This window comes from Melanaphis sacchari, unplaced genomic scaffold (assembly GCF_002803265.2).
Source record: "Melanaphis sacchari strain LSU unplaced genomic scaffold, SCAv2.0 Contig12_pilon_pilon, whole genome shotgun sequence".
Taxonomy (NCBI): Eukaryota; Metazoa; Arthropoda; class Insecta; order Hemiptera; family Aphididae; genus Melanaphis; species Melanaphis sacchari.
Genome location: NW_020270527.1, coordinates 3,084,732 through 3,099,537, shown reverse-complemented (window position 1 = coordinate 3,099,537; position 14,806 = coordinate 3,084,732). Strand labels below are relative to the sequence as shown.

At 27.7% G+C, this 14,806-nt stretch overlaps 1 protein-coding gene across 3 annotated transcripts in view; it reads right to left on the bottom strand.

Annotated features, from left to right (window-relative positions):
- The window catches only part of LOC112591119, a 30,785-nt gene that overhangs the window by 9,412 nt on the left and 6,567 nt on the right, over positions 1–14,806 (bottom strand). The window contains exon 1 of one of the 3 annotated variants that reach the window (XM_025334802.1): positions 4,322–4,726. The exons of the other annotated variants lie outside the window; for them this stretch is intronic. Coding sequence (XP_025190587.1) covers positions 4,322–4,361 — 40 coding nt within the window. The 5' untranslated portion in view covers positions 4,362–4,726. Of the gene's footprint in view, positions 1–4,321; positions 4,727–14,806 lie in introns of those variants that run through there. 3 annotated transcript variants of the gene reach the window in all.

Sequence of the window (14,806 nt, the reverse complement as noted above, 5' to 3'; positions counted from 1 at the left end):
ATATCGACAATAAATGCTTAAAATCGATATATCTTAAGAGACTACAAATACATATATGGATCGTAATGCATCTAAAAAATATAATGACTGCGCGTTTTTTCGACAATCAAAAAAAAAAAAATAATAATAATAATAAATTCAAAAAAATACCCCTGAAGGACGGGCGCTTATAAAACATCGACAGCTGACGTCAGTATCGGTTGTATATATAATAATAATATGAAGTATACCCTAATTACGTATTCACAGACATGAACTTGCAGCTATAAGTTCGTCAGACGACGGTTTATAAGTACCTGCAGTGTGTACATACAAGAACGAGTCGTTATAGCCATATTGGACGACTCTGCTCAATCGTCGGTATGTTTGTGTGAGTATGTACATTATTATTTATGGTCGTGTACAACGTCTTCGAGTTACCTAGTTAGAAGAGAGTCTCGTATACGCGTCTCTTGCAATAATTTTACACACACGCATATGTTTGTTATATATATATAATAAGTATACATGTAAGTATAAGTACCTGTATATAATATAATTCCATCAGTGAACGTAGGTACAATGTTTACAATCAATGATCCTCAGTCCAACATAAATCTTCCTTTTCAATTTGCCCCAGAAAACTACTGCAGCAGTAAGTTTATTAACAATAATATTATAAATTATACTTTAGAAATTATAACGTGGTAACGCAATTTTTCACCGAGAGCTATATGATATACGTACGCACACGCAAAGTAGGTACCTATACTAAAATATGTTTTAATAATAATAATTTATGTGTCTATATGAGTACAACACGCATTATCATAATACGCGTCGACTGCCGACCATTGTATACCAGCGCCGGATGTTTGTCGACAAAACGCACATTTAAATCAAAAATATTCCGGCTTTTAAATGGTTTTTTTTTAATAAAAAAATTTTTAACACCAACAACTTCAAAATAATACGTTTATATTTAATATAATGATTTTATCAATTTAGTTTTCATTTCCGTTTGTAACTAATGAACAATTAAAACTATTCACGCGTATAATGACTAATTTGAATGCACAAATATTTATTTTATTTCTTCAGAACGGATGAATTTTACATTATTGAGTCACTTACAAATAATATTTTTTTAAATACAACGGAATAAATGTCAGGTATCCAAATCCCACGTGATGATATCGAAACAGCATTCACTGAAAATTGAGTACCTACATTCAGTTCAAATAATTTATTGCAGTAGGCTACACAACACATAGCATACAATATCATTTAATTAAAATTAATAAAAATAATATGACATCATATTTATATTTTACTTTCAATTTTCACACGGCAAAATTAAAATCACCCAAATACCACTTGGCATTTAAATCTATGTAAACGAGACTCAAAAGTACCATAAATTACCAAAGAAATCGTACCCACGTTGATAAACTATTTTTTATTTATTACAAAATATACTTACAGATCAGAATTGTAGAAAAAATTGTTTAGCTTATATACTAGTATAATACATATTAGAGTACACTACAAACTTAAATCTTCCAATTTATCAATAAACGGTTGTTGAAATAACATTTTACCACTATTTATCAATAAAAATGTAGAATAATATATTCGTATATACTTTTAAAACTATTAGGGTGTGCCTAAGCAAACCATAATTTTATAGCTCAACTTGTGAAAATATGTTTAATGTATATAATACTATATACGTTTAAGTTTATTACGCGGAAAATCTTCCCACGTGCTCTATCGAATATGCGCTCTCTTATTGTACTTATATATTGTTTTTTGCTTGAAGTCTTTCGAAACCATAAAATTATAAACCCGTTAAACAACGACGGCAACATTGAACATAATATAACAACCAACCGATGTTAGTCTGAAGAAATAAAAAACACAATTATAGATAAGTAATTACAGTAACTATACGAGTATAATATAATATATTAGAATATATTAAAATATAAAAAAAAATTTAAAAATTTAAAATATTAAATATATTATATTTAATATTTATTAAATGACAAAAACTTCACAAGGATGTGGCCAATAACTTACAGTCGTCAGGTTTTTTTTATATAAAAATTAAAAATAATAATAACAAAACAATTCATACACTAGAATGCGTAACGAGCACACATACACACAAACATACAAATATTTAACAAACGAATATCGAATTTCTACATTTCACACACATCATACATAATTGTTTGATATAATATACTAAGAAATCCGATAAACGGACGTAGTCAGACATTTTTTCAGTAAGATCCTATATAAGGACTCAAAAAAAAAAATGCATTTATATATATTCTATATATGTATTGTATTTCCTGTGACACGCGTGATTGGAATGAAATCGCATTTCGAAACCGTATGTACACACAATCGTACATCCGTTTAGGCCTAAGTCGGATAAACGGTCTTACGGCACGTAAACGTAAATTCTGTGTACGACTATAATAATAATCGTATATTATATTATGTATTTATATGTACGTATCCGTGGTCTTTATAGACTAATCGGTTTACTTACGTCTAACGACTAACGAGTAATATAAATTGTAAAAGTCTACTCTTTAGAGTACATTATAAGCTCATTGCTCATTAACTATATGGTACAACATAATATTATGTATATTGTAAGTTGTAACCATAGATATTTTAGAAATATTAATATTACATTTTGGCTAGCAAAAAAGAGATAAACTCAATTATAATATAATACCCGTTCATCGCGTTGCGTTGACGACAACGAGTATAATATAATTAGTAATAAATGATCAATAAATAATGTAGTAAAAGTGCGAAGTATTAAATAATAATTATATTATTGTAGTTATGAAAGATAAAAGACATTTTTTATGAAAACTTGTCAATCAATCGACACATCGACGAAAAATTCATAAAATATTTCGAACACAAAAATAATCTTAAAATGTAATCATAGTAATAACTAATAATTAATATGTATAGTCAAATACATCATATTAAACTACCGAATGAAGGTACCCAAAATGACAATCGTTAAAATAAAATTGTTTTACAGTTGTTCTCGAGTGTTTACATTATTTTCGTCTTTAAGCTAATGATGAGAACCCATTATAAGAATAAGTGTTCGTTATTAAAAAACCATATTATAATATAACGTATAAATATAAAAAACAATGAGATAAATAAAAAAAATTCACTAATAATGAACATAGTCTAGTTAATGATGATGTGGAATATTTTCTGTTTTTCATTGAACAACGATTCACTAATAAATTATTATTTAAACGTCAACGACAACACGCATTTAATTATATATTATAATGAATATGAGTAATTTTAAAGACAACATAATTAATAACTACAATTTTGTGCACAAAAAAAAAGTCATGTATTTATCTTAACAAGGAATATATAGGTACCTAAGTAGTATAGTATTTAGTATACGATGCATAATATTATGTATATACAATTTTTATAACACTCACCTATTTAAATTATTGAAAACTTGTATTGAATATATTATAATTTATAATAAAGAAAGACTTTAAGATTACGTGTACAGAATATATTTATTTTTATGGATATTTTAATAATTTCTCTGTGAAAATTATAACTTTTTATAATAACTTTTTTTTTTAATCATAATATTTATACTAATTAGGTGTTTATATAGAAAATACTTTTTATTTTTTAATTAATCTACCTACACAAATGAAAATTATAATAGTTTATTTATTTAATTGACGACGAGTACTGGTTAATTTATTATTCAAAAAACCAATAACATTAAATGATTATCAAGTTCCTACAGTTATATAATTTTGTCGTTAGGTGGCAAAAAAGAGATACCTATTTTGTTATTGAATATGTATTTACAAAACTAAACGTCTACGACATAATAATAACAATAATATAATGATAATTCAACGTCTCTAAATCACTTATAAATTATCATATTATATAAATATATATGTAAAGTAATGTTCACATGATTAGTTCGATTGAACTTTGTGGTGGTGGAGGCAGAGAGAAAAACAAATAAAAACGTCGGGAAATCGGTTTTTAATAATGCATACGTAGTTAAATTAAATGTACTTACGACTTACCTATATAATAATACGTATAATTTATAAACATTTATTTTTGTGGTCTTTGGAAACTGCTGCACACATTTTACATTATACATATCAATATATTAAACTGCGGCAGAATGTCCCGTACGAGGATCCGTTCAGCTACGATTATGTTTTATTTTTTCGCGCGCGCCTCAAGTATAATAATATATATGTGTTAGTATAAATCTATATGGAAATATACATACTGGCCATTATAATATACCCATACGACAATACAAGCCTCATCTGTGGCGCTCGTTCGCCTGGCTACTACGAAGCAAGGTGTAGGCGAACGGAAATTAACATAAAACGCAGGTGTGTCTTTTCTTGATGATTATTATATTATTATAATATGCTATATTATTATGTACACACATTATGCTCAAACACGGACCGGTCACGAGAAGAATTATTCCCGTAAACGTAATAATATTATTATATAAGGTAGGTTTTTACATATATTATATACAGTGCGGTATACGTTCGAGGGATAATCTTGTGTACAGCAAAAAATAATAAAACGAAAAAAAATAGTACAAGTCAATTTAAACACACACATTACGATTGTACACTCGCACATAGGTACAGAATAGATACAACACATAATAATATATACTTAAAATTTTTTTTGTCATACTTTTGAACTATATATTCGTCTGAGTTACTCGGACAGATGCTGCACGAATGCCTCGACCACCGTTACTGATGCTACAGTTGGTGGGGCGTACTGAACCAGACCTACATAATCTATCTATATATGTATATATAATATTATTATGAGATGATAAATCGCTACAAACCGTAATTATATTCAAGTTGAGTCGACTTTAAGATAGGTACGATATGAATGATTTCGAATGTATTTACGTAAACATGTAGTTAAACTGTTATTATAATAATAATTATTATTATTATATACATATATACACGTGTGACATGAATGACGGAGGATTGACAAATGTTGAGTTGAGGAGTTGATAGCGTCATTATAATATATTATTATAATTTATAAAATAATACTATGTACTGCGAACGACGGCCACGAATTTGAATAAGTATAGCGATATTAAAATGAACATAAATATTGTAATGATATATATTATAATATATCATTAAAATTATATTTAATTGTACATATTTATTAGACGAAATTTAAACTAAAAATAAGAAATCAAATTATATACCTCATAATAAATTATTATAATTTACATTTAAATTAATTGATTTAAGAACTACAGATAACCTTTAGGATTAAGACAATAAATTGAATACTATAGAATAATTAAAAGAGTTAAAATCATTACAATACATCCAATAATCATAATGTCACATATAAAACATCTATAAAAACCCACACAACACACAAAAACGTACTAAGTTGCTTGCTCTGTTCACATCCTATTATTGTATACTTACTAAGTTTAAATTAATATATCTTTTATAACATTAAAACATTATTACTGTAGATTTTATTTTATTTTATTAATTCCTTAAAAATATCAACCAGTTCAACATCCAAGAAAATAATAACTCCAGTGTCCAAATTCAACAAAAGGTATAAGGTAATATCTGTATCTAATACAGTAATACGTACCACATTTAATTAAAGTAGAATATTTATATATGAGAGGAAAAACTCTCGTACTCATCCCCGTGCAAAAATTATCACATAAAATAATAATATTTAAGTAATGAGTTGAATATAACAATTCAAATATAATGTGATGATGTGCTCTTGCCTCTCATGCAAATATAACAACAACCTCAAATTACAAGTTTTTATATCTTATTTTTAAATTAACTCACCACTTATTTTTATTATATTCTTCTACTTTATTTTTAATTCATTATAATATACGAATACACCCATTAAACCATTTGCATTATCGGTGAAATTGTAAAGGATAATTGATTAATGACTACTTCGTTATGATATTGTTTTCTAATTCGACAACTTGATAATTTTATAATTCACAGCAATTTTACATAACCAATAGATCATATTGTAATTCATTAAAAATATGGTTGTAGATAGGGTAACGGTGAATCAGTTAATTCAAGAATAGGATGTTAATAATTGTAATTGGAAATTATTATTATGTTTATATAAAAACATATTAAAATATTATGTTTAATGTTATGTTCTTAACTCATTACTTAAGTAGGTTAAATAAATAATTAATACATTGAATTAAATATAATTACTTAATACTATGTTTTAGTACAGAAATGAGTACAAGAGCTTTTCTTTATATACATATATATATATACTTTTATAAAGCAAATTAAGGTACGTATTGAATACATGTGTTATCTAACCTTTTGTAGAACTTGTATTTCAGATTTATCTTCTTGGTTGTTGAATTGATAGGTTTTTAGGATTTAAATATATATGTCTATGTGTATTATTACAATATCTGAATAATGGATTAAAGAACGTATTAAATACAAAAAAAAAAATTTTAAATCTTTATCTTTATTTTTTTAATAGGTAAAATTTTCAACTCTTAATATCGTAATATATTATTTTATTGTTTAATTACTTGAACGCTTTTTAACGCATAATACCGAGAAAAATACAACAATAATACGAAACTTGAAATGATATATACGCATCATATCATCGTCTCAACAATAGGCTTTTTATATCGGTAACTTTAATATTTACCTATATATAGCTAGATTGTTAAGCTCAAGTTAACATATAATATTTGATTACAATCCATCTCGGGTCATGTGATAAAAGTATAGCTATTAAAAATTTATCAACATTACCAGCATGCGGCTACATACTAGAAATGAAAATCAGTTTTATCTATGAATATTGTATTAATTGTTATAACATGTTTGTATAAAAATATATAGTATATAGTGCATAATACTATATATAAAGAATATTTATATACCTACAACGTGGAGTTTCTACAAAATAATATAAGTCTGTAATACAATCTACGCGGCAATAACAAGTAACACTGTAACAGCCGAGTGTTCGCGACTTATAAATTAAATATGATGGAAACTCTTCATTTTCAATTATTTTTTATGAGATTTTTATTTAAATTGGGCACTTTTTTATAACCACCTTTCAATATATCAAAAATATAGGCTGTTACGATCTCATCATATTTTCTGATACATATATTATATTATACAGTCATAAACTACAGTTATATAACCATAGCTATAGCTGTGTGCACTGTGCAACAAAATAAATAATAATATATCAATACATTTTGGTTTTCTATTTTTTTTTTTTTTTAGCGGGACAACGGCTGAATTAGAATAACATTTTCCATTTTAAATGTGAATTTGTTGTATCATATTGACGACCTAATACGAATTACAAATAAGAACAACGTCAATACGTTTTATACCATTACACCAAGTTCAAACCACTATAATACATTAATACAACTTTTACCGGATATTCAGTTAAAAAAAATTAATACGTATTAGGAGTATAAAATTATTTCAACGCAGAACGAACTTTGAGCATGACTGCAACGGTTTTGCTACAATAAATACTAAGACTAAATTAAAAAAAAAAAAAATTAAGACTATTATACGCGCACCATCAATAATCCATATCGATTCAACAACTAATCAATTTTACAACTTTTAGAAATACTACTAATAGTAATACTAAGCACTACATACTACAATTATTGTATAGATATTATAGTATAGATACTACATTCTACATTTTTATCAAAAAATGCAGGTGTTAGTCAGAAGTAAAGTTATTTATACAATAGAATTCGTTTATATATGCCGAAGAATTAAGTAATATAGTAAGTACAAGACTATATAAATAAAGTGGCTTTAATCCTTCGAATTTTTATAATGATTCTACATAATCAGCAGAATTATTCTATTGAAGAATGTCATGTTATTTATAGACATACCTAGTAAAATTAAGTGTTTATTCCTTTTTATACGTTTAGTATAATTTTGATTTTTTTTGTTTAACCATAATTTTTTAATGATATAGTAAGTACTCTGGCCAGTAGGTTCAATGTATACAGTAAAGGTACCTTGTACCTATGTAAATAGGTGCCTATAGTATGATAAGTATATTTTAAAATGTAGATTGTAGGTATAAAAATACTAAATTTATAAATAAAGAAAATATCTTCGGTACTTATATGAATATAATATATTATGGCTATATATAATATAGAAATGCGGAGAAAACGAAACATTGCCAAATATAACTATAATTTTTGCGTACCCGATTAAGACTTGTAAATTATGTCAATAATCAATTTTTTTTATTAACCCGTCTCCTCTATAGTAAGTACATCATATTGGCAATTTTTATATGTACTGAAAACTTTCACATTAATACATTATCCATTATTATTTGACCATAAATTCGCATCAGATATCATCGTCTTTTGTTGCATATGATGATAATATAAATTATATACATATACGAGCATGCAATCCCCAAAGCCTCAAAGACACTCGCAAATCACTGCAGTCAGTCTCCAAAATACAGTCGGTCGACACTCAACAGCTGATCACAGTTTCCATTATAATATAGTTATTATTTATAGTCGTCATATACGTAATATTATTTCACTGTATACTGTAAGGTATAGGCTATAAGCATATAATTATTATAATTTTATGAATCATAATATTTACCACATCATTATGATAATTATTTAGTTTACAAAAATCTCTTTAAATCTATTATTATACTACTTTGGGTTGGTATCTATATTTTATACTGATATAAGTATAAAACAGCACTTGATTAATAAATTGTGGACTGAAAAAAAATCAAGAAAAAAAATTCATCCCAGTTGAAGATAAACACACATAAATCTACTTACTATAATACCTATAAATCGTCCGTTTTACCTTTGACAAAAACTCGCTTTCAAAATACTTCATCAGGATAATAACATGTTATAACTAATAAAATAGTATGTATAAAAACTAAACGCGAAACGATAAATATTGCACGCGCGACGATGAATACAACAATGCAATAAAATCTAGTACCTATATTATTATTTTTTTTTCTCGTCTACAGTTTTAACTTCTAAATAGGTAAAAGTCAATACTTAAAAATCCCACAGCGAGCTCGACATCGTCATAATATTATTATAGGTACACATTAGTACATTACACGTTATTATATAAATCTGCACACCATCACCATGTAACACACACGCCGGTGGTCTGTTGATGAGGATCGTGGTTAGATGTATATAGTTATGATGATCAATGATCATTCATTTCACGCGTTTATGAGAAATACCGCAGCTACTGCGAGTGGCAATCGATAAGTGGGTATATACCTAATAATAATATATATGGTCTCCGTTTACAATATCGAATATAGAGCTTTTTTTTCTCTGCATTCATACTCGTCTCGACTACATATATGTATTAAATATATTTTAAATTATCCATATTATATTATTTATACGATGTCGTGGTGCGTGTATCGTAGACGGGTAGACGAGGTCTGTATCATCGGCGGACTCGGAGAAAGAAGAGTAAAAAAAAAAAAAAATAAATTAATAAATAAATAAATAAAAATAGTGTACCTACTACACCGGACCAGTCGACAGGCGGGAGAGCGTGGCAATGATGACGGCGTACGATACTTGAATTCTTAATATTATTATTATCTATATGTGCGAGCGCAATGATATCATATAATATGTATATATACATATTACATATAGATATTGTACATACCATCGGAACAGTAGTTGTCGTGGAATTTCGATTTTTTTTCCACCCGACCGAAATCAATTAATCTCGTTTGTTTTACCGAGTATACGTAATGCTGTTGCTACCTATACGTCGTATAAATAATTGATAGCGGACCATTTTTTCCCCTCCTTTTTGGTCCAGCGCATTGCCATCGTCCATGTAACCGACGATGCGTACAATATAATAATATATTATATTATTATACGACCGGTTCGCAATAGTATCTATCTATCTATATATATATATATATATATATACACATATGTACGCGCATAATATCACGGCAGCCTTTAAGCCTTAAGGAGGTCCTTACTGTGTGCGGGAACGACTTCGACGAGAAACTACGTATATATCCATTATAGGTGCATGCAAGTCTTGTAAAAACCCGTATACATGAGGAATAGAATTACAATACAATGGAGCACATATTATTATTATTAAATTGTATACCCATGTGCGCGGCGACAGTGAAGACTGAGGACTGAGGAGGACCGGTTTTGATTTCTCGGCGGACGAAGCATGGCTTCGACAAGCGTATGTCGATCACTCGGCTGAGTAGGCTATCCAGCGCGTAGTGCGGAACTGTGGTCTGCGGGGACGCACGTCCGTGGTCCGTCCGTCGCCGTCACAGTCGCCATCGCCGCCGCAACTCTCGCGTGACATCGCGGATCCTTTTTATATACGAGCAAAAACAATGGCATCGCAGCGGTCGACAGTCGAAATAATATTTATACAAACATACCGAGAGCTTATAATGCTTGTATAATAAGTTATAGACAATAACTACTAGGCATACTATTTTATTCATATATTTAATAATGGAATGGATAGGGCCCGTCAATATTAAAATGCAATAAATGCAAGTGATGCTCGTCATCTATTATCGGAATGGTGGCCTACTGAGGCAGATTATCATTGTGACTACAAATTACAACGATTATATCGCTTTTTTTATCCGTTCTAAATATATTAACTATTTATGATTTTATTGAATTCCATGTTCTTAAAAGTGATATGATGTGAAACTGACCCTACCCAAAGTTAGAATTCAGATTTCAGATTTTTCAGATCAATGAAAACAAAGTACCTATAGTGATCATTAAAACGTTAATTATTTTAAACTTTATCATGGCTTTTAGTCATTTATATTCGTATGTCATTCAGCAAAGTCAGCTAATTGATCAAAAAGTGAAGACGATAATTACAGACTACAGGCTATGGGCTACTTGAAAGTAGAGATTACATATTTAAAGGTTATATTATTATAGTATTCAGTACTGAGTACTTAGTAGTAAAAACACTCAACAAAATTAAATACAAAATGCAATTTTTAATAGTCGATTTCAATATAAATATTGTGTTGTATTTAATATACAGAAACGAAATAAATATCGGGAATACTCATCAAATAATAGGAATTGATAAATAGTATACATATAATTATACGTACTTGTTTATACATGTATGATACATTATTATTATTCGCACGTGATTTAGATAGTCATTTGTGTAAGTCACCAACTCGCAAGACACCATCGTCCGCTCGCCATCTCAGAAATCGATTATAACTATTATAATATACTAAATTTGAATGTTTCTATAGCTGTCGGTAGGGAAATATTACATAATATAAGCCTATAAATAATATGTATCATGTATTATTTTCTATATAAAACGACAGCAAGGCGACGATGACGACGATCGTGACCCGTTTCTACGAGATCGTATGCGCCATAAATGCATTTCGGATATTTCAGCTACTCGGTTTCCCGATAATGTGTGTATATTATATATCTATAGTAGTTTGTATTAATAAAAAAAAAAATACGAATAAATTATATTAATATAATATAGTATATATATAAAATAACACCTTCCCACGCGCCAAATCGTTTATATACGTACATACCTAGTATACACTATTCGGACGTAATAATAATGATACAAATGCGCAGTCCACAGGGACCCTGAGGGGAATTAGTGCACAAGCGTCGTGGCAATCGACGATATTTTCACGTGTATATGTATTATATATAGTGTATATTATAATATCTGATGACGAGAGCCCACCGAGTTCGTTTTAATAATACATTTTTTATCTGCAGGATACGCACGTGGTTTGTCGTGGGTGGCTGATTTAATTTTAATATAGTTCGACGACGACTGCCACACGACCGCCGCGCCGTCCGCACCTACACCTAATTGTTTCGTTTTTTGGTTATAAATGCGCGGGCTGGATCTAGTTACACATATTACAGCAGTTAAAATATATATTATTATAATTTATATAAATGTACAGAATCGAAAACGGGCGTATTATACTGTCGGATATCGAAGCCCGGAGGACGTATCTGTTATGTGCCATGTGTATAATTTTGACTTAAAGTAACAATAGTATTATAATATCGCGACACCGCGACATTGTGGTGCATTGCACGTCATTATTTTTCATACGGGTTTGAAGGATTTCATTGTATCTATTAAACATTTTGAAGCAACAGGTTGTACATAAATGCGTAATACGCATAATACATATTGTATTGTATATTATAATAATAGAATGTTGTATTTCTTGTATTGATTATATCTTAACGATGAGCACAAAACACTAATTTTTATAATATTTTAACAGTATAATTTTTATTCTGTTATAAGTACGAACATAATTATATATGTATACATAAATTTTTTAATTTTATGAATCCTTCGGTATTTCATAAACGTTGATTAAAAACCATTAGACAAGAATGTTATTATATTAGTTGAAACCTACTTATATTTTATACACACTTCAGAATTAAATTATTGAATATTACTCGAATAGTTTAATACTTACCTACCTACGTATACCTTATTGGGCCGATTACGAAAGATTAAATTACGTTCATGGGATTTTATAATTTATGTTACATTTTTATATATAAAATAATATGGTATCTAAATAGATCAAAATTAAAATATTTTTAGAATGTATTGATTAAAAATTAATTATAGTTTATGATTCAATATTATCGTAACATAATATATAAATATATGGGTATCCGGTGAATTAATCGCGGGCGAATTGATCGCGAATACAATTGGTCGCCAAGATAATTGATCGCCAAACGAACTTTTTTTAGTTTTTTTAAGTATTTTATTATCCTAGGTATATTACCGAATTTTATGTTTATTATTTTAGAATATTTAAGTATTCTTATTGTTTTATTTTTAAATAACGTACAGTTAAATGCTAATTTTAATTAAAAAAAAATAATAAATAGATTATGTATATAGTGGATAATAATAATAACAATTTAATCACGGCCATGTTGATATCACCTTAACACTAATACAAGTTAATTTGACAATTATATAATAATAAACTTAGGTGACTTCACGGTATTGATAATTTAACAATGAGAAGACGTTGGCTTTCGACGAACAATTTGAGATTATGCCGCCGTGATTAGAAACGACAGAAATAAACTAATAATACCCATGTGGGTATATAATATCAATAATAAATACTTTATAACAATATAATGATACGAACTCGATAATGAAAATTTAAAATAAAATACTTAAAAAACTAAAAAAGTTCGTTTGGCGATCAATTGTTCGCGACCAATTCACCGCGAACCAAATATATGTAAGTACGCACGATATATTATAAATAAATATATTTTATATAAATATAATATTAGCATTTATTATAATACTACTACAATAAATTTCTAATTTTTAAAACATATTTGGACCTATACAATCATCTTGTCAGAAAAACCTATGTATATTAGTATCAATTCCTATGCCTACAAACAGTTATAAAGACGGGAGCCCTTTTGTATATTACAACTTACAAGGCATATTGATTTAAAATACGAACGATGAAACTGCAATATTGTTACACAACAGATTCCATAACAAACTACACTACCATAAGAAATTCACTTGTTAAACACAAAACCTTAAAAACTCGTCCATAAAGAAATTACATCGAAACTGACAGAAATTTTTTTTTAATAAAACTTTTTTTAGTTAGTAGTCTCGGCCATGAAACTTCCTATTTATGTAATTATAGAACTGTAAACTTTTATTATATTAAAAATGTATTATTGTACCATGTTTTATATACAGATAGTACTATTTTCATAAATCATATAAAAATATAAATGAAATATATTATTGTAGTAATATAAATTAAGAAAAAATAATTGGAAACAAAAAATAAAACATAATTTAAATTCTATTACATAATTATTTCAAAAATAACATAATACACTATCATTAATCATTGTTATAATGACTAACGTTATTTATTTTTTTAAAACATTTTAATGATTGTTTTCACCTCCTGTTTTTATACTTTAAAAAGTGTTTTATTATGTTATGTGGTTATGTCTACTTTATATTTGCACAGAATTAATAAATTATCAAAATATCAACCATGTTTTTAGGCTTTCCCATATCACATATTATTACGTAATGAGTTAAAATACGGTAACGGATAAGATAATGGTAAATTCTAAACGGCCGGTTAATCTAAGAATAAGACATTAATAGTTATAATTTGAGATTGTTATTATATTTGCATAAAAAAAATATTAATATAATATGTCTGATTTGCTGTCCTTAACTCATTACTTAGATATTATTAATTAATATATCTTGGTACGGGGATGAGTAATATATATTTATAAAACAAAGCGTGATACGTGTTGAATATAGATAGAACCTTACATTTTTTAGAATTCACACTCCAGAATTATCTACTTGAATTTTGAATTAGTTGATTTTTTTAGAAGTTAATAAAATATAAGAGAAAATATCGAAATAATATTTTAATATTTAAAAATGATACATATAGAATTCACTAAAATTTAGAAGAACATGAATTTTGAAAGTTCACAATAATTGAATCAAAAATGAAAGAGCAACTGAGTGCGTTTTTTAGTCTCATATGTTTTTAT